Source organism: Centrocercus urophasianus, unplaced genomic scaffold, assembly GCF_019232065.1.
Source record: "Centrocercus urophasianus isolate 14NV4802_14NV808 unplaced genomic scaffold, USGS_Curo_1.0 seq_596, whole genome shotgun sequence".
Classification (NCBI taxonomy): Eukaryota; Metazoa; Chordata; class Aves; order Galliformes; family Phasianidae; genus Centrocercus; species Centrocercus urophasianus.
In genome coordinates this window covers 80,326-98,578 of record NW_024885195.1, presented here as the reverse complement: position 1 = coordinate 98,578, position 18,253 = coordinate 80,326, and the positions used below count along the sequence as shown (strand labels likewise).

At 53.2% G+C, this 18,253-nt stretch overlaps 2 protein-coding genes across 5 annotated transcripts in view; both read left to right on the top strand.

Annotated features, from left to right (window-relative positions):
• Positions 1–36: 36 nt before the first annotated feature.
• Positions 37–11,379, top strand: LOC122169876 (nuclear GTPase SLIP-GC-like). 3 transcript variants are annotated; one of them, XM_042836366.1, is made up of 20 exons: positions 37–358; positions 815–906; positions 2,025–2,126; positions 2,239–2,344; positions 2,803–3,025; positions 3,399–3,608; positions 3,985–4,215; positions 4,331–4,506; positions 4,845–4,863; positions 5,094–5,180; positions 5,736–5,841; positions 5,937–6,070; positions 6,558–6,722; positions 7,869–8,026; positions 8,575–8,707; positions 9,227–9,335; positions 10,020–10,156; positions 10,487–10,577; positions 10,727–10,796; positions 11,168–11,379. In XM_042836366.1, the coding sequence occupies exons 2-19, from the start codon at positions 873–875 to the stop codon at positions 10,786–10,788; spliced, it is 2,283 nt and encodes a 760-aa protein (XP_042692300.1). In that variant the 5' UTR covers positions 37–358; positions 815–872; the 3' UTR covers positions 10,789–10,796; positions 11,168–11,379. The 3 variants fall into 3 exon arrangements, with proteins under 3 accessions (XP_042692300.1, XP_042692298.1, XP_042692299.1); XM_042836364.1 differs by having other exon boundaries at positions 10,727–11,379; XM_042836365.1 differs by lacking the exon at positions 37–358 and adding an exon at positions 685–716 and having other exon boundaries at positions 10,727–11,379.
• A 401-nt stretch (positions 11,380–11,780) lies between these two features.
• Positions 11,781–18,253, top strand: part of SCARA5 (scavenger receptor class A member 5) — an 18,826-nt gene continuing 12,353 nt past the window's right edge. For both annotated transcript variants that reach the window (XM_042836358.1, XM_042836357.1), the window contains exons 1-3: positions 11,781–11,859; positions 12,104–12,226; positions 14,362–14,490. In XM_042836358.1, coding sequence (XP_042692292.1) covers positions 12,115–12,226; positions 14,362–14,490 — 241 coding nt within the window. In that variant the 5' untranslated portion in view covers positions 11,781–11,859; positions 12,104–12,114. The remainder of the gene's footprint in view (positions 11,860–12,103; positions 12,227–14,361; positions 14,491–18,253) is intronic.

The window sequence follows — 18,253 nt, the reverse complement described above, 5'->3', positions numbered from 1 at the left end:
ACATCCCCACGGTTCTGGAACACCTCCAGGAACAGTGCAGGTGCTTGCATCAGCATTTGCACTGCGCAGAACTTGCTCCAATGTGCAAGAATGTTGTCACTGCTGTGAGCAGGTACAGCCACTGAGACCAGGGCACAAGGGAAACTGGCTCAGCCCAAAGGGGCGGTGCATGGCACGGGCAGGGCTTTGTGTGTAAGCGTTTCTTTCTCTATTCTTGAGAGACAAGCAAGAGGAAGGTGAAGGCAAGGTTGCAAAATTCGATTTCCTGGTTGCTTGTGGATGACTTCGTAGACAAGCCTTTGGCCACCTCTCTCCTGTCTGTACACTCCTGGAGGTTGGAAATCTTTGCAGAGCACAGGTGAGAGAAGCTGCCCATAGCAGGAGGGACCGTTTCCATCCACGGGTGCTCTCAGAGCACAAATCTGAGCTGCCCATCGAGGTGTGCTCAGCTGCAACCACCATGGAAGCAAACACTTGGGGGTGGAGCTGGGGCAGTGGGCTGGTGCTGCCTGCCCAAGTCAAGGGGAGATGCTCCTTGTGATAGGCAGCCCTGCAATGGACAGCTGGCAAAGGCACCGCAGTTGAAGCATCAGCCATGCCTTCTCTGATGTGTATGGGTTGATCATTAACCCAAAGCATCATAAAAACAAGTGCATGGAGTTCTTTCTTCGATACCCAGAGCAACCTCTGAACCAGTGGTGCAGCTGTGTCCAGGTGTAAGCAGGACACCTGGGGCGGTGTGGCACACACGAGGGTGTGACCCCAGAGGCACGGGCTGCGTGATTCATACTTATCTCTTTTTTCCTCCCCCCAGGTGGCTCTGGGAGCACAGAGCTGGTTGTAACTTAGCACATCCTGGTAGTGGAAAGACTATGGAGGGGTCCCATGGAAAGGCAGATCATGATGGTGAGTGCGTATCCCTGTTCCCAAACCTTCTGCCTTCACTTCCTTGCAGGTTGCTACAGATAGGTGGCAGGAGTCAGGAAGCCACAGCTTTAGTTTGCATTTCCTGACAGGGGAATTGGCCTCTTCACCTCACGCAGGCACAAAGGGGAGGTTCAGGTTGGATATGAGGAAACATTTCTTCTGATAAATAGCAGTGATGCAGTGGCACAGCTGCCCAGGGGAGGTGGTGGGGTCACCAACCCCATAGGTGTTCATAGAATGTGGAGATGGGGCACTGAGGGACGTGGACAGTGGGCATGGTGGGGTGGGCTGGGGTTGGGCTTGGGGATCTCAGAGGTCTTTTCCAACCTGAATTACTCTGTGATTCTATCAGCAGAAGGGAGTAGGGAAAGGCATGTGCACAACAAACACTCATTTCAGGGAGCTAGCTTTGTGGCACTGTTTCCTGCAAAACCTGAAACTGTACACCAGGAAAAGAAAGGTAGAAAATGAAAAGGAGGAGCCAGTGAAAACAATGCACACGGTGATGAGTCACGTGGCAGCAGGCAGGAGGTGAAGAGGTGTCCTTGAGACTCCTGATACCATTTCTGCAGAAATACTGCAAATGTTTTTCACCCCTCTCTTGATTTCTACATGTTCAGGGCCAGTTTTGTAGCTTTTCTTTGCAGTGTGAAGTGCAAAGCCATCTACCTGCCTGCCATAGCTATCCAAGTGAGGCTCCCGCTGTGGGCAACCAGGAAACAGGAGAAGCTGTGGGTACCCCATCCCCAGAGGCACCCAAGGCCATGGATGGGGCTTTGGTCTATGAAAGGTGTTCCTGTGGCAGGGGTTGAGGCTGTGTGGGCTCTAGGGTCCCTTCCAACCCAAACCACTCTGGGATTCTACAGTTCTATGTAATCCCATTCTCTTGGAGACTTGTGACCTAATGCTAGCCATTCTATTACACCAGCCCTGCTCTGCTCCTTCTGCTCTTTCTGTTGGTGTCCAACACAAACCCCATCTAGCAGCCATCTGCCTGACCAAGGGGTCTGGGGGCTGATGTGAGGTTTGCTGTCACGTCCCCACTTGGGCTGTTCCTGGGGTATTGGAAGCACAGATTCACATCTCTGTCCTTTCAGCTCCCATCAGTGCAGATGGGGACAGTGCAGCTGTGATTCCTCGGAAGCAACCACGCTTGCATCTATCTTTCCAGCAGGAGGAACAGAAGACTCTCAGGAACTGTGAGTGCTGAGAGCCATGTGCACGGCACCAGGGCTGGCCCAAGATTCAGAGAGGGGCTGCAGCCCTGTTCCTACACACTGGAATGACCACATAATCACCCTTCCCTTCCAGATGAGAATATTGAGAGCAAGGCCAGAAAAATTCTGAGCACCTCCTGTCAGAAGATGACCCATCTCTTTCTGCTGAAAGACATGCCTGGGCACCTGGCCTATCTCCGGTGAGTCTGTGGCCAAAGAGACTCCACCAAACTTGCTTTCCTTTGGCAATGCTCTGGGCCTGGCTCCAGGCTCAGCTCCGCTCTGAGGCTTTGACAGACACCAGTTACTAGGGAGAAAATTGGAAGTGGGAATCAATGCTGGGATCGCTCTGGAGGGTGCATTCCCAAAGGCAAAGCAGGTTGTGCCCTGGTGGCTTTGTGCCATGGGGAGGTTGAAGGGTCCTTGTGGGCATCCCCTGGAGGTGTCAGGGAGGGATCGCTGGAGCCCCTGGATCTGCTCTCGTTTTGGCATGGGGTCTCCAGGGTTTGGGGCAGGGAAATGAAGGAAGTTGGAGCTCATGGGTTGTGCCTTAGTAATAAGTCCTTTTGTTGGAGATATCGCATCTTGCAAGGAGAAAACTCCCTTGATATTTGCATGTGCTGCAGTGGCCAGAATTTCTTGTGCACCCCTTCCCCAGGGACCGCCTCACCACTCTCGACTCCAGGCCTGCCTTGGAACCCCTCTACATTGGGCTCTTTGGGAGCAGCGGGGCGGGGAAGAGCACTCTGCTCAACACCATCCTGGGGAAACGCTTCTTCCTCCCGGTGTCAGGGACCCGCACGTGTACGTCCTGCCAGGTCCATGTCAGTGTCTGCAGGAGCAAGCATTATGAAGCCAAGATTTTTCTCCTCTCGGATGAGGTAAGGGTGTATTCTGGGCCCTGCCATGGAAGGGTGCCCAGCCCAATGGGGTTGGGGACATCCCCCCAGGAGGAGCTCCCAAAGGTCTCTGCTCCCTGTGCTCCAGCATCTCCTCGGCACTGTGGTGCTGCTGATGGGGCTCCAGACTGTGCCCAGTGCCCCTGGGCTGCCCTGGGCACTGCAGAGCAGAGCCCAGCTCCATTTCCTTGCAACTTCTATGGAGATTTCTGGCCATGGGTCTCTGGCCATGCTTGCAGACAAGAGGGAGCCTTGCAGCCCCTGCACTGCTGCTCCCCATTGCTGCCCACAACTGAAGCTGTTCCTGCCCCAACAAATTGGAACCATGGTGCTGCATAATGTGCTCCTCACTCAGGAGTGGAAGGAGGAGGTGAGGAACCTGGTCACGCTCCTGGAAAACAGACATGAGAACAGTGAGATTGATGGCGATCTGGAGCATGCCATCAAAGTGCTGACGGCTATCTATGGGGAAGGAGCAGATGAAAAGTCTTATGAAGACCTCATGAGATCCAAGCCTGTGATCACTATTCCTCCTTCGAGAGTTATCACTCTGAGAAAGACAGAGGTGAGCACAGCACACAGCAATTCCCATGTCTTTGTTTCCCTTATCATGCTGTTTTGGTGGTTTGCTCTTTTCAGGCTGCTTGGAAGGTTTATCTCTGTAAAGAATCTGTGAATCGTTAGGTTGGAAGAGTGCTTTAAGTTCACCAAGTCCAACCATCACCCCAACAACCACCAAACCATGTCTCTTAGTGCCACATCCACACATCTCTTAGATGCTTCTAAGGATGGGAACCCCAGCACTGCCCTGGGCAGCCCCTTGCAGTGACTCACCACCATCTCCATGAAGAAATTCTCCATAAGATCCAATCTGAACCTCCCCTGGCACAACTTGAGATCATTAATGGGGGGCAAACATTGAACTGCTCATGTTGTCTCAGGCAGAAGACCTCGCCAATGAGCTGGATCCATACATCCGTAACCAGGATGGCCTTGAGGGGGTCGAGTTGGTGGGCAACCCCCAGTGCAGCGAGCAGATGCGGCTCTGGCCCCTCATCAAGCAGGTGCAAGTGACACTCCCCCCATCTGACCTGGTGCCTGAAGGTGTCATCTTTGTGGACATCCCAGGGACAGGTGATGCCAACAAGAAGAGGGATGAGATGTGGAAAGAGGTGAGTGGCACTGGGGGCAATGCAGTGGGGTGGGGAGCACTGGGGTTCTAACATAAGGGACGGGCCCTCAGTGCTCACGCATCCTGCCTGATTCTTCTCCCCTTGTTCCCCCAAGAGCATCTTGCAGTGCACATCCATATGGATCGTTGCTGATGTTGAACGTGTTTTTGGGGCTACAGCACATGAAATCATGGTGCAAGAGGCAATTAAAGCTTGCCAGGTTGGCAAGTGCAGCGATATCACCTTTGTGATCACCAAGATGGATAAGATTAATGTGGACGAGTACTTGAGGTAGGCAGTGGCTGGTTCTGGTTTGCAGAAGGACAGGCTGCCTCATCCCCACTGTGTGCTGCCTGTCCAGCTGCATTCCCTACCAATAGCTCTCCTTTTATAATTATTACACATTCAAAAGCCCTGGCACCCAGATCTGTGCCTGGGATTTACAGCAGGACCCCATCACTATACATCCCCTGTGCTTTTACCGTGGTCTTTCTGACCACCCTTCTCCTTTGGTGTGGTGGCAGTGCTGTGGGCTGGCACTTTGCTGCCAGCTGACACCAGCACGTGCTATAGGGTTCGACTTCACTGTATCTGCTAAAAGCCTTTTCTTTCTTCTTTTCATTTCCCAGGAGCCACCCAGAGGTTTCAGTGAGTATCTGCTGGCTGCTTTCAGAGGTGGAAACCCACATCCCTTTTCTAACTGAGTATTTCCATGGAGCAAAAGTGCATAGTCTCTCTTTGGAGGATGGCTGTTGTCTTCCATGGATGTAATGGGGGGAGCACTGGTCCCTTGCTGGGAGGCTCTGCACTGGGGCTGCACCAGGCTTGGTGCAGAGGGGATGTTCTCCTTGTAACACTTACTACTATTTGCCATCTAGAGGGATGTAAGCAAGCGTGATGCCATTTTGGGGATGAAACAAGACCTGAAAGCAAAAAAGACCAGAACACTAAGGGAAAGGATGAAGGTAGAGTCATTCTATAGAGTTTGCTGGCTGTGAAGTATCATTTGGTCTTTATTTTGGTAACAAAAGCGTCAGTTACAGTGCTGATGTTTATGCATGTGTCTTTTCCCAAGAAATGTGTTAGCCCCCTTACAAAGATGTTTGCCTGGGACAGGATTGGGTTCACCCTGAGTAAGTTTGCAGATGACACCAAAATGGGATGAAGTGTCAACCTGCCTGAGAGTGGGAAGGCCCCACAGAGTGACGTGGACAGGCTGGATCGATGGGCTGAGGCCAATGGGATGAAGTTTAACAAGACCAAGTGCCTGGTCCTGCACTTTGGTCAGGACAATCCCAGGCAGTGCTACTGAGAAAGAGCAGTGCTGCAGTGGCACAGCTGCCCAGGGAGGTGGTGGGGTCAACATCCCTGGAGATGTTTGAGAAGCATGGGGATGTGGCACTGAGGGACATGGGCAGTGGGCATGGTGGGGGGTGGGTTGAGATTGGAGAGGTCTTTTTCAACCTGAATGATACTATGATTCATGTTGCACATTGTTGCTGCATGCTTGCATTTTTCAGAGGAATCTACCCAGTGATGCAGAGGTCCTGCAAAAGCAGGAGCTGGTTTTCCCCGTCAGTGCCCAGGAGTTTTGGAACCCCACAGTCCTCAGGAAGGAGGATACAGGTATTGGGTGGGCTGGAGGTCTGCTGCAATCCTGCTGCCTTTATACTGATATCTGATAGCAATGGGATATAAGTTGCAATTCTATTATCTTTCAGAAATCGTCGGGCTGAGATCCCATATCAGGAGGCTCTACCTGGACACAAAACGAAGTCAGTTACAAGATTACATGAAAGAAATCCTTGTTGTCTTCTCTCTGGTGGATGTTCATCATTCCACACACCTCAGCCCGGTATGTCTGGTTGCAGCTGGAGGCAGCAGCACTAGCGTTGGCAAACAAGTGTAGAACTACTCCTGCTGCCCTAAGTAGAGGTTTGCTGCACGCATGGGTAAATTCAGCAGTGCCAGGTGATGAGGAGCATCCCTCAAACATAGAAAGCCTTTTGCCTGGTACACCCAGATGTGAGGATGCACCAAGGCCAATGCCTGCCCACAAAGCCATTTTCTGGTTATCCGCTTTGCTCCCTTTGGAGAGGGTGAAAAAGCAAGAAAGTTGCAGAGATTGAGAGAGCTTTGCCAGCCCTGCAGCCCCGTTGGCTGTTGTCCCTCTCATCTTTCTCATCTTCTCAACATTCTCACATGGGGCCAATAAGAGGACAGGTTCTAGCTTCCCCTCTGCTCTCAGAGCTGACATTCAAGCTACCCAGGAGTTGCCAGGGAGGACAACGTTGGAGCCTGTTGACTTTGCAGTCAACAGCTGCGGCACCTTGCTCTTGCAGAATCCGTCTGTGAATAAGGAAGAGCTCAACATGTTCATGTCAGAGAAGATTCAGTCTCTGAAGAATTCGACTGAGGTCACTTTTGGGCACATGGATGCGCCTCTCATCAATGGGGTGAGGTCTGCCCGAACCAAGTATAAGAGAAACATTGAGAAGGTCTTCATGGTGAGTGGCATAGGTTTCTCTGAGGCTGAATAGGATTATTGCATTTTCTGTGCTGCAATTGCCATCACATCCAGTAACCGGTTGCCCAGAGAAAATGCTGATGCTCCATCCCTGAAGGTGTTCAAAGGCAGGTTGGATGGGGCTTTGGGCACCCTGATCTGGTGGGAGTTGTTCCTGCCCGTGGCAGGGGTTGGAACTGAATGGTCTTTAATGTGCCTCCCTACTCAAGCCATTCTATGATTCTTTGGTTCTATGACTCTTTGATTTTATGATTCTTCGGTTCTGTTGTTGAGGGCAAGGGGAAATGGTTTTAAGTTGAAAGAGGTAAGATTTAGTTTGGATGTCACCACACTATGAGAGTGGTGAGGTGCTGGAACAGGCTGCACTGAGAGGCTGTGGATGCCCGGTCCTGGAGGTGTTCAAGGCCAGGTTGGATGGGGCAGCCTGGTCTGATATTAAATGTGGAGGCTGGTGGCCCTGCGTGTGGCAGGGAGGTGGAGATTCATGATCCTTGGGGTCCATTCCAGCCTGGGCCATTCTGTGTGTGTGATTCTGTGTGTGTAGTTCTTTGGTTCTACTGTGTGTGTAGTTCTTCAGTTCTACTGTTCTGTGGTTCTATAGTTCTATGATTCAGTGACTCTATTATCAGCTGACTTTCTCTTGCTCACTGATCACTGGCAAATGTTTTGAAGTTTGTGGGTTAAGAGATGAGATATGTTCTTGCTGCTATTCGGTGTTACTTTAGCTTAGTAATGAGAGTTTGAGTCCAGGGAAAGAAACACAGACATGTTAAGGATATGCCATGCCTAAAGACAATAGCCAGTTGCCTGCCCAAGTTACTCCATGGCTACATGCCAACAGGACTGGCCAGGTCTTGGACGTGCACTGGATGGGGATGGTGTGGAGCCCAGAGATGGCTGGGATGGCTTGGCTGTCCTGCTGGGACATGGAGAGGCATGGGAGGCCCAGCATCTGAGCGTGGGTTTCTCCTCCAGCTAGTGAAGGAAGAAGCAGCTTCATGAGGTAGTATTGGCCTTATTTGTTCTAGTTTATGAAGCTCTGCAGTTGCACGAGAAGAGCTTGGCCATTGGGGCAGTACTGCTGCTGGGGGTTCTATTCATGCCAGCCGTTTTTCTCCTTCTGCAGCAAGGCAAAACGTCCTCTGGCTTCCACAGGACCCTGAAAGCTGTGTGTGTGAGGAAGGGAGTGTATGTGTCCCGTGTGTTCAATCGCATAGACATCAACAACTGCCTGGCTGAGCCCATCTATGCAGAAATTGGGGCAATGTTTGCAAACATATTCAGGTGAGAATGGTGGGTGAGCAGGGAGTGATCTTGGAAACTCAGAGAAAAGAGTTTTCCTGGAAAGCCATCTGCAGACAACCTGGTTTGGGAAGCATAAGGGTCTATATTTCTTCCTCCCCAAGAAACCCGAGATAGCATTATGTTGTCTAGTCACTAGACTAACTAAAGATGCCCCACCATAATTCACCTACTTACACAAAATATTTGATGGACTTGTCATGGGAAAGACCTCTACAATCATCAAGTTCAACCTGCAACCCAATCTCACCATGCCCACTAACCGTGTCCATAAATAAAGTTATAGAGCCATTCAAGTTCTATGACTTCAGGTTCCAAGATCACCATCACCAACCCCAACCCATTCCCACCATGCTCACTGACCAATTCAGTGCCACAGCAACTTGTTCCTCTGTATATTTTGCCTTGGGACTCCCCAGCTGCCCTGTACCATGAACCCTCCTGTGCCTGGCCAAACAGAGCCCAGGAGGGACAGCAAGGTGGGAAAAGCCTGCTGGGGTCTAACAATCATTGTGGTTTTACACACACAGAAAACAGGCACTCACAAGGACCAGCCTGCAGACCTCAATCAATGAGTTCAGCAAGGAGGTAAAAGACAAATTTATGGACTTTGGGAAGGTTACAAACATGAACAGGTCCAAGCTCAACTTTCTCGAGCAAGAGGTGAGTTTAAGATGAGGGAAGCTTAATGCCAGCTTGTGTCACTGGCACAGACCTGAGAGTGGGCAGCAGCCCCTTGGCAGGGACTCAGGGGATGCAAAGTAGGGCAAAATCAGAGCTGCAGTGTGTGAGCAGCTTTGGATGGAAGTCTGGAGCACCCTCTAACAACCAGCTTCAGGGGTAGTAGAATTGTTTTTCATGCTGATCCAGTGAGTTTCATTCTCAGAAACCCACTATGGTTTGGCAGATGCCTTGCCTACAGGTAGTGGAAAGTAAATGGGAATCCCAGGCGAGCAGATCAGGATGGATCTGATGCCAAGCTGCAGAACTGATAACAAAGCCTCATGCTGCAGGGTGCTCCTGGGGGGAGAGTCCATCTTGGGGTGCAAATTCAGGGTGTGATGCATGCCTTGGAGGCCATGCTATTGAATGAACAGCCTGAAGACAGGTTCACTATTTGCTCCTGCTGCTGGCCACTGAGGGTTTGGAGATGCTGTAAATGCTCTGCATTAATTCCTGCAGACCGACATCATCATGAGAGCTATAGATAGAGAAATTCTTTTGAAAAAGAAGGCTATCTATGAATCTCTTGAGTTGACCATCCAAGCCATCCTGTCACCGTGTTATGAAGGTAGGACTGGTTCTCCACCTAACTAACTCAGTGTCTGAGGCTGTGAGCTCGCTGTATGGCCAAGGACACATTCTCCCAGCTCGGATGAGACTTCTCAGTGCAGAGCCTGAATTCTCTGAAGGAGGATGTGTGAATCTGTGTGAATCTGTGCCGACATGTGATGCACTCGGCTGGTCACAATCATCCTAGCAGGGAAGAAAGCATTTGAGTGCCAAACTCTATTGCAGCAATTCCTTGTATTTTTGGTATCTTTGTCCCATCCCACAATGGGTATGGCCTGAAGGGCTTTGGAAGGAAGTTTTGCTGTTGGGTATAGGAATATTTTAGGATAGCACATGTAGCACTGGGAAGAGAGAGATCAAGAGGTAGAAGTCTACCAACAGAGCGTTCATGGGCTTTAACACATGCTTTACATCTGAATACCACTCCAGCTCCTCTCTAAAGGCCTTCTATGTATCAAGAGAAAGTTCTTCTCCAAAAGAGCAGTGCTGTACAGCTGCCCAGGGAGGTGGTGGGGGGTCACCAAACCTGGAGGTGTTCCAGAACTGCAGCGATGTGGCACTGAGGGACACGGTGGGCACAGTGGGGTGGGCTGGGGTCAGACTTGGGGATCTGAGAGGTCTTTTCCAACCTGCATGATTTGGTGATTCCACGATTGTCATGTTTCCCACCATTGCATAACAGAGGCTGCTAATATACGTGGGAAGGATACCTGTGCACGAATCAAAGCCACGCTGGTGCAGAACATTGAGCTGGAGGTGCGGAAGGCGATGTTTGAAAAAGCAAAGGAGAAGATGATGAGTCAGTTCCAGGATCTGACAGTGAGTCACGCTGCAAAAATTGCTGTTGGAAATCCAGGCTGTGTGAGCAGAAATTGGGATGGACGAGCAATGGGATAGGGGGTGTGATGATGGGTTGATGGTTGGACTTGGTCATCATAGAGGTCTTCTCCAACCACAATGATTCTGTGATGCAATGACTCGATCCCCTCGTTTCCTGTGAGTTCTTACTTTGTTCCATTCCTTTCCTGATTTCTGCCTCTGCTCTCTTCCACCTTACCATGCTTCCCCAGCAAGCATAGCAGTACCATCTCTCACATTCCCCTGTTGGCCATCCCAGCAGAATGACACTCTCATGCTCTCTGGTTGCAGGAGCAGATCACAGCCAAGCTCAGCAAGGACTTCCTCAGCATGCTGGGCGTCGCGTTCTGCCAGAACGACCAGCTGATGGGCGCACTGCCGGGTACGGGCCGGGCTCTGATGGGGCTGCAAGCGCTGCGACGGATGTGGGGGGTGCACATCCCTGGGGCCTCGCATCTCTCCATTCAGCCGTACATCACATGTTAGCATTCCACTAAGGAAATCGTCTAGATCGACTTTTTTTCCTTTCAGATTTTCAGGGGGAATGCCAAGAAATCCAGAATTTGCTGAGAACGCTGAGACAACTGGAATGACCAGAAAGGTCCTGCGAGAAGAAGCTCTCTTCCCAATTTTATTTTAACTTTTTTTATGTTTATTGCTTTTTAATCTGTTCATTGCTTTTCTATGGTGGCCAGCTTGCAAGGGGGGATTTAAAAGGAGGTAAGGGTTCAATGGAGCAGGCTCTTAAGGATCCAGGAAGGTGTGGCTTTCCTTTGGGTCCATGGCAAATCCCAGCCCTCCTTGGGCTTTCCCCCTTGCTGGCCTTGGTGCTTGCTGGAGGTGCCACCACATGTGGACATGTGTCAGGGAATAGAACCACCGATTACCTGCATGTGATTGATTGCATTTGTATGAAACATTCATTGTAGGTCAGGTGTCGTTTTTTTTTTGTACTTATTTTTTTTTTTACAGAGGTGAATGCCTTCTCCCAGTGCCTTTTGGTTCTCAGGTAGAAGCCAGCAGAGGCAGACTGATGCCTACCTGAGGCACCGCTGCAGCCGTGCACACGGAAATGGGCTGTGTGGTGCACGGAGATGCCCACCAAAGGGCAACTCTGCTGGAAGTTCTTTGCCTGAGATCTAATAAAACATGTAATACAATAAAAGATACAGCTTGGTGCCAGAGTGTGCGTGGTGTCATAGCACGGTGTGCAGCAGTGCCGGAGGGACCAACTGCGCCGTAGGACAGAGCAGTGCCATAGCACAGAGCAATGCCACAGCACAGAGCACAGAGCAATGCCACAGCACAGAACAGTGCCTTACAGCGGTGCCCTCGCCCCATGGCCTCTCCCTCCTGTTGCCCCCCTCCCCTCCTCTGCCCGCCCCGGGGCGGGGACGGCTCCGACCCGGCTTCCCCCCCCCCTTCCCCCCTTCCTCACGCCCCTATCCTACAAAACACGCCCGGCCCGGCTCAGTTCAGCTCAGCTCTCTCTTCGCTCCGCCGCAGCCGCTGCCGGCCGGGAGCCCATGGGAGGCGGCTGGGAGGTTTGGGGGGGTTCGGGTGGGTGGCGGGGAGAGGTCGCCGGGCCCTCGCTGTCTTTTCCTATCCCGGCCATCGCGCTGCGCTGGGGGTGTTGAGAGCCACGGGAATCCCGTCCCGCGTGGGTGAGTGGGGAACTTCCCGGGAATGGGCGGAGGGCGGGGGGAAGCAGAAAGATGGACAGCCCGGGGGGGAATGTGTGGGGATCGATGTGTGCCCGCAGCCTCCGGTGCCTCCATCCCGAGCATCCCTCCCGGTTTAGTTTGGTTCCCCTTGGGGATGCTGCCGGGTGAGAACAGCGGTGCTGGAACGTACGTATGCGATGCTCCCGGCTCCAGCCCTCCCCACTCTTCCCCTCGTGCCCCGCAGGCAGCAGGAGGATGGAGAACAAGGCCATGTACCTGCACACCTTCAGCGAGAGGGAGAACGGATCCATCTTCGAGGAGCCCTTCGAGGGCAGGAACCTCTCCAAGCTGAACCTCTGCGAGGACGGTGAGTGTTGCATGCTGCATTTGGGGGCAGGAACCCATCCCGAGCGGGGAGCTCCCCTTCCACTGCAGTTCTTTGGGAGAAGTGCTCTGGGAATCCCACTGCACAGAGCTCCCTGTGTCTCCTTTGCTGTTCTGTCTATCCCTTCTGGTCTCATGTGGGGATGAGTGCTCCTGTAGGATCACAATGGGCTCTGCTGCTGACCAGGGCTGTGCTCGAAGTGCTTCTTTTAGTGGGGAAAGTTTGAGCTTCCAGCTCTCATGCAAGTGTTTTTGCCCAGGGATGCCCTTTTTTTTTTCTCTTGGCATACGAAGTGCTCCTTCCACTCAGTCCTGGCTTGGTCTCCATCACGAGATCAAGTACCATGGAACAGTCTCTCCCAAAGGAGGCAGAACATTGCTCATATCACTGATGCCTTCCCAGGCTCACACATGTGGGGCAGCCCTGGATGTAATGGGGAACCCGGGCAGGCTGCATCCAGGCACTGCCGAATTGCTGTGTGGATGCTCACGCTGCGCAGGTGGCTCAAGGCGAGAAGAGCCATGGTGTTCCTATGGTGCTCCAGCCCTTGGGATGGGCACAGCTTTGGGTCTGTTTGGGTCATTTTCCATGGCATTTACATGGGTAGTATTGCTACCCATACCGGATGTCACCCTGCAATGCTCCCCCTGACCCCGCAGCACGTGGACCACCCCAGCAGAGCTCAGTGCTGGCACGGAGCAGGAGCTGGAAGGGTTGGAGCTCTCTGCAGCCAAGCCCTGGCTGCAGCACTGAGCAGCAGCGTGCTGCCCCGTATGCTGGATCAACAACCCCTGTGTCTCCAGGGCCAAAACCTCTCCTCCCTTGCTCTCCCTATGCACAGAGTTCACTGCAGGGAACCCGATCCCCACCCACTGTTGTGGGATCCAGGGGGTTGTGTTCACTCTGGAGCCACATGGGATGATTCCCTGGGCAGAGACAAGGTCAGCCCTGAGCCTGTGAGGCTTTAGCACAAGGCAGGGCTCATCCCAGCATGAGGATGAGGAGGGATGCATGCAAACACTGCTCCCCTACTTTGGGATAGGAACACAGGGACCTCTAAATGGGACTGGGGATCAACCCTGCTCTCAGTCCCCACCTTCTTCTGGGGCCGGGCAGAGCACACAGCTCAGCTCCCCCGGGGATGGGCAGGGGAGAAATATTTGCTTTTCCCCTTGGTTACGAGCCGGAGCACAGCCCTGGGCTGCTCGTGTGGTGAACAGGGAGGAGTGGGTGGTTCAGGGCTCGGGGCCAGCTCCTCCCGGAGCCTCCCAGGACCTGATATAAGTGTTAATGTCAGAAAAATATTGCAGCTTTGCTCATTATGAAACCTTCGGTTCCATCTGTTTGGCCGGTGACAGCATGCCCCGAGCAGCAAATGGGAACCGTATGCGGGTAATGAGCTGCATGTTACAGGGAGGGAGGCTGCTGGGAGGTGAGAGCTGCCCTTGCACCTTCCGCTGCTCTGGGTGCCCTCAGACCTGGGATCCCATGGGATCTTGGGATCAGCCAGCAGGACCATAGCACTTCATCATCTCAGAGCCTGGTCACTAACCTCCCTCTGCCATAAATCTGCTCCGTCTTGAGCCCTACACCCAACGTTGTCCTTTGCTGGCTGGAGGGTTTCGTGAGACCCCTGAACCTGGGCAGGAGGGACACACCGCCCATGGCTGGGGAAGGTCTGGGTGTAATGGGATCACAGAACGATAGAATTGTTAGGGTTGGAAAACACCTCTAGGAGAAGGGGACAGCCCAGCTCCTTGTCCCTCATATCCCTGCCTCAGTCTCATAGAGTGCCCATTGAATGGGATGGGGCTGGCTCCCCAAGCCCCACTGTGATGTTCTCTGCTGGATGCAGGCATTGTTCATGGGCGTGGATAAGTGAGGTCTCCTCCTCATTGGGTTTGTCTTTGGGGCCACCGTGCTTCTCCCACTTCAATTTTTCTGCTGGATGCATCCAGTTGGGTGCACCTGAGTGCTGAGAGAGGGCAGGATCCGACCAGCCCCACCTGCTGCATTGCTGACAGCATTATGACAGCTGAGACGTTGGCAGATTGGCTCCTGGAGATGATGGACCCACACTGGCCCAGTGCTCCCCGTGACACCCACTCTGTCCCCAGGTGCCGGGCACAGGATGAAGGCAGCCGGGCGCTGCGGGCGGCTGGGCTCCCTGGCAGCACTCAAGTATGCTGTGCTGGGACTCTACCTCCTCGTCTTCCTCATCCTCGTTGGTGTTTTCATCCTTGCAGGTAAGGGCTGAGTGAGGGGCCACGCTCCCTTGAGCAGGATGGGATGGGGACCTGCTGATGGCATCCCTCCAGGGGAGAGGTGTTGGCGATGGGGTCTGCTGTTTGTGAGGCTTGGACCCATCCCTGGATGGGGTTGGATGGGGTTGTGGGCAGCTTGGTCTATGGGAGGTGGCACAGAATGGGCTCCCCAGGGCAGTGAGCATGGCTCCCAAGGAGACACAAGGTTTGATTTTGGGTGGTGCTGTGTGGAGCTGGGGCTTGGACAATGATCTCCATGAGTTCCTTTCTTCTTGTTCTGTTCTGTGGGAGTCAGCATGGACTTCAGGCTCCCACCCTACACTGCAACCTCAGCCCCATGCACACATCCCACGGGGTTGGCTCTGCCCTGTGTCACTGCTACCTTTTGTCCTCCCTTGTCCCAAAGTCCTGGACCCAGTTTGGGCAGCAGTCTGTATCCCTTTCCACGGCCCTGCACGGCAGGGACACCACAACAGCTATCATACAGTCAGAGAATGGATTGGGTTGGAAGAAACCTCAGAGATCATCCATCTCCAAGCCCTAACAAGCACAGGACTGCTCCAAAACACGGACAGGAGATGCGACCCCAAGGACCATTCTTTCCAAAGGGTGGATTTCGCTTTCTGTGGGCTGAGGAAGGGACAGCGGAGTTTTTTGCTGGAATTTTGAAGCCTCTCCCACTGATTTCTTGCATTACATTGTTTTAATGTTGTTGTTGGACCGAGAAACCCCGCGCTGGGGATGCCATGAATTGTGCAAAGGGCTCGGGACAGGCACGCTCATCCTGGTCTGAGGCGCAGCTGTTTGTTGAAAGCAGCTCCAGCAATAACAGGAACAGGATCGCGGTGTCTGATAGGGGCAGGGAGAGCTGCAGCTGGGGCATCTTCAGGGCCTCGTGTCCTGCAGCCCTCCAAGGGCACAGAGATCCCCGCTCTACCCATAAATCAAGACCCAGTTGCCCATGGGGGGGGAGAGCCAGGCCCTTCAGCCCACCCCATGCCTTGAGATGCCCAGGATCAGGCTCAGCCCTGCTGCATCCCACTGAGCTAGGTGTGTGTCCAGAGCTGGCAAGGGGCAGAAAATGAGTAAACCGCAAAAAAAACAAAACAAAATAAACCACTTAAGAACTGAGGAAACAGGATGTTTTGGGTAAAAAAAATAAAAATAAAAAAAGCAGGGGGAAAAAAAAAACAAGAGGCACGGTGCTCTAAACGCAGCCTGCTTTTAATATCCTCTTTTGCAAGAGTTTGTTGTAGTGGTTTTCTGGCTGCGCCCCTGGGATGCACACTCCCTCCTGCTTGGCTCCTCCAGGCACCGGCAGAAAGGCGATGTGGAAGGGAGAGATCAGCGGGGCTGCCAAGGGGGAATGGATTGCAGGGTGGGATCAGGCCGCAGGCACGCGCTGGAGCTGAGGGCACGTGGTTGGGGAACACAGAGCTCGGGGTTATGGGGTTGAAAACACAGCTGAGCCCTCCTCGTGCCCGAAAAGAGCACGGAGCCTGAGCTGGTTGCACTCTTATGGACTCTGCTCTCAGCTTTTTTGCTGGTTGAATCCCAGCGCTGCAGCTGACTTCTGCATGCACTGAAGTTGCCTCGGCGCGGGCATCCAACCGTGCTGGTGGATGGAGCTGCACCCCACTGCCACGCGTGCACATTTTGGCACCTCATAATGGGAAGACAAATGCAACCAACCACTCAAAAATCCCCTTCTTCCACCTTCTTTCCCCCACTTCAATTGCTGAGCACGATGCTGTGGAGCATCCCTTTGGTTTCTTGGGATCAGCTGTGCTGGCTGTGCTCCCTCCCAGCTCCTCATGCACCCCCTCCAAGTTGTACCTTTCTGTATTCTTGCACGTGTGCACGGGGTGAGAGTGCAAGCACCGTGCAGCTTGCAGCTGGAGCAGTGCCTGGGGAAGGATTTGCAATTCCTTGGGAAAGAGCAGGGCATAGCAGCTCATGGGTGCTCCCAGGGCAGGATTTGGGGTTGGGGAGCCGCGCCAGCAGATGCTGGGGACAGCAGCCAGAAGGACGACGTGTCCCAACAACACAATAGCAGGGAGGGAGCAGTTGCTTGCCGAGCCCTTTGGGGACCATGAGCTCAGCCCTGGCGCTGCCAGGCCTCGTGCTGGAGCTGGCAGCAGGGTGGTATTTGGGGTGGCCTTGCCAGGTGCTGTGTGTAGATGGGTGTGCATCGCCACTGGTACCATCGCACGTGTGGGTCTGTCCTGCATGCAAGTGTGTGTATACACCATGTGCATGCAGCTGTGCTCTATAAATGAGTGTGTTTGTGTGCACGCATGCATTAGTGTGTCTGTGTGTGTGCACGTGTACAAGCTGTGTGTGTGCGTCTGTGTGCGTGCTGCAGGCTCCTGGCAGCTCTGATAAACACCCGCCAGTTCCCAGGTCCAGCATTCAAGCAAACAAAAGCAAACAAGGAGGCTGTGGGACCAACACACCCATGTTGTGCTCCTCTGGCTCAGCCCAATGCCTGCAGCTTTGCCTGATGAGTGGTGTCACATTCATCCTCATTACTCACAGCCATTCCCCTCCCTTCCGATGGGTCGGGATGAGGACTTGCCCTGTGTTATCAGGCTCAATATTTCATGCCTTTTCTTGGGACAAAGCCTTTTCTTTCCCATCTGCTTGTCACCAGCAAGGGAGGAGCAGCAGCAATGGGACCATACTGGCAGCGGTGGCTGATGGCACTGGGGTTGTGGGAGCGCAGGGCTGCTGGCACGGGGCTGTGTGCATGGAGAGGTGGGATGGGAGCTGCACACAGCACACAAGGGACACATTGGCTCCAGCTGTCTGTGGGCTCCAGGGCTTCTCATTTTTTCCCTCATTGCTGGAGGGAGATGTGGGGCCTGAGGGCAGATGGATGTCCCAGCTGATGGCTTCTTCCCCTCCATCCTAATCTCCATTTCTTCATCCTTCCTTCCATCCCTTTCTCTCTCCCTCCGTTCTTCCCTCCATCTATCTTTCCCTCCATTTCTTTCTCTTCCTCCGTCTTTCTATCCCTTCACCCTTCCAGCCTTCCCTCCATCTCTGCATTCTTCCTTCCAGCTCTTTCTCCATTCATCCTTCCCTCCATCTCTCTATGCTTACCTCCAGTTCTCCATCCCTCCCTCCACCTCTCCTTCCTTCCATCCCCTTCTCTTTCCCTTCATTCTTCCCTCCATCTCTCTCCTTCCCTCCATTTCTTCATCTCTCCTTCCATCTCTCTATCCTTCCATCCTTCCCCCCATCCCTTTCTCTCTGCCTCCCTCCATCCCTCCGTCTTTCCTTCTATCCCTCCATCCCTCCGTCTTTCCTTCTATCCCTCCATCCCTCCCTCCCTCCCTCTCTCCTCCTCCGCAGGGACCGCAGAGCCAACCCACTGGGCTGCATCACAGAGCAGAGCTTTGTGTTCCAGCCAGGGGAGAAACCTGGTTGTTAAATTAAAATTAAAACCTCTGCAGGGGAAGAAGTAATTTGGAGATTTGTGTCTGGGGAGGGATCTGTGTGTGCAGAGGGAAGCGGACACTTTTAGCAGCCAGTTGGCTGCAGGGAAAGGCACAGAATGAAACCACTCAGCCTGGAGCAGGGAGGCTCAGAGGGATCCCATCATGGCCATAAATCCCTACAGGAGGTGCAAGGGGAAAGGGCTGGGCTCTGCTCAGGGGCACTGGGCGTAGCCTGGAGCTCAGGAGCTCCTCTCTGCCCATCAGCAGCACTGGTGTGCAGGCAGATGCCAGAGCCCTGGCAC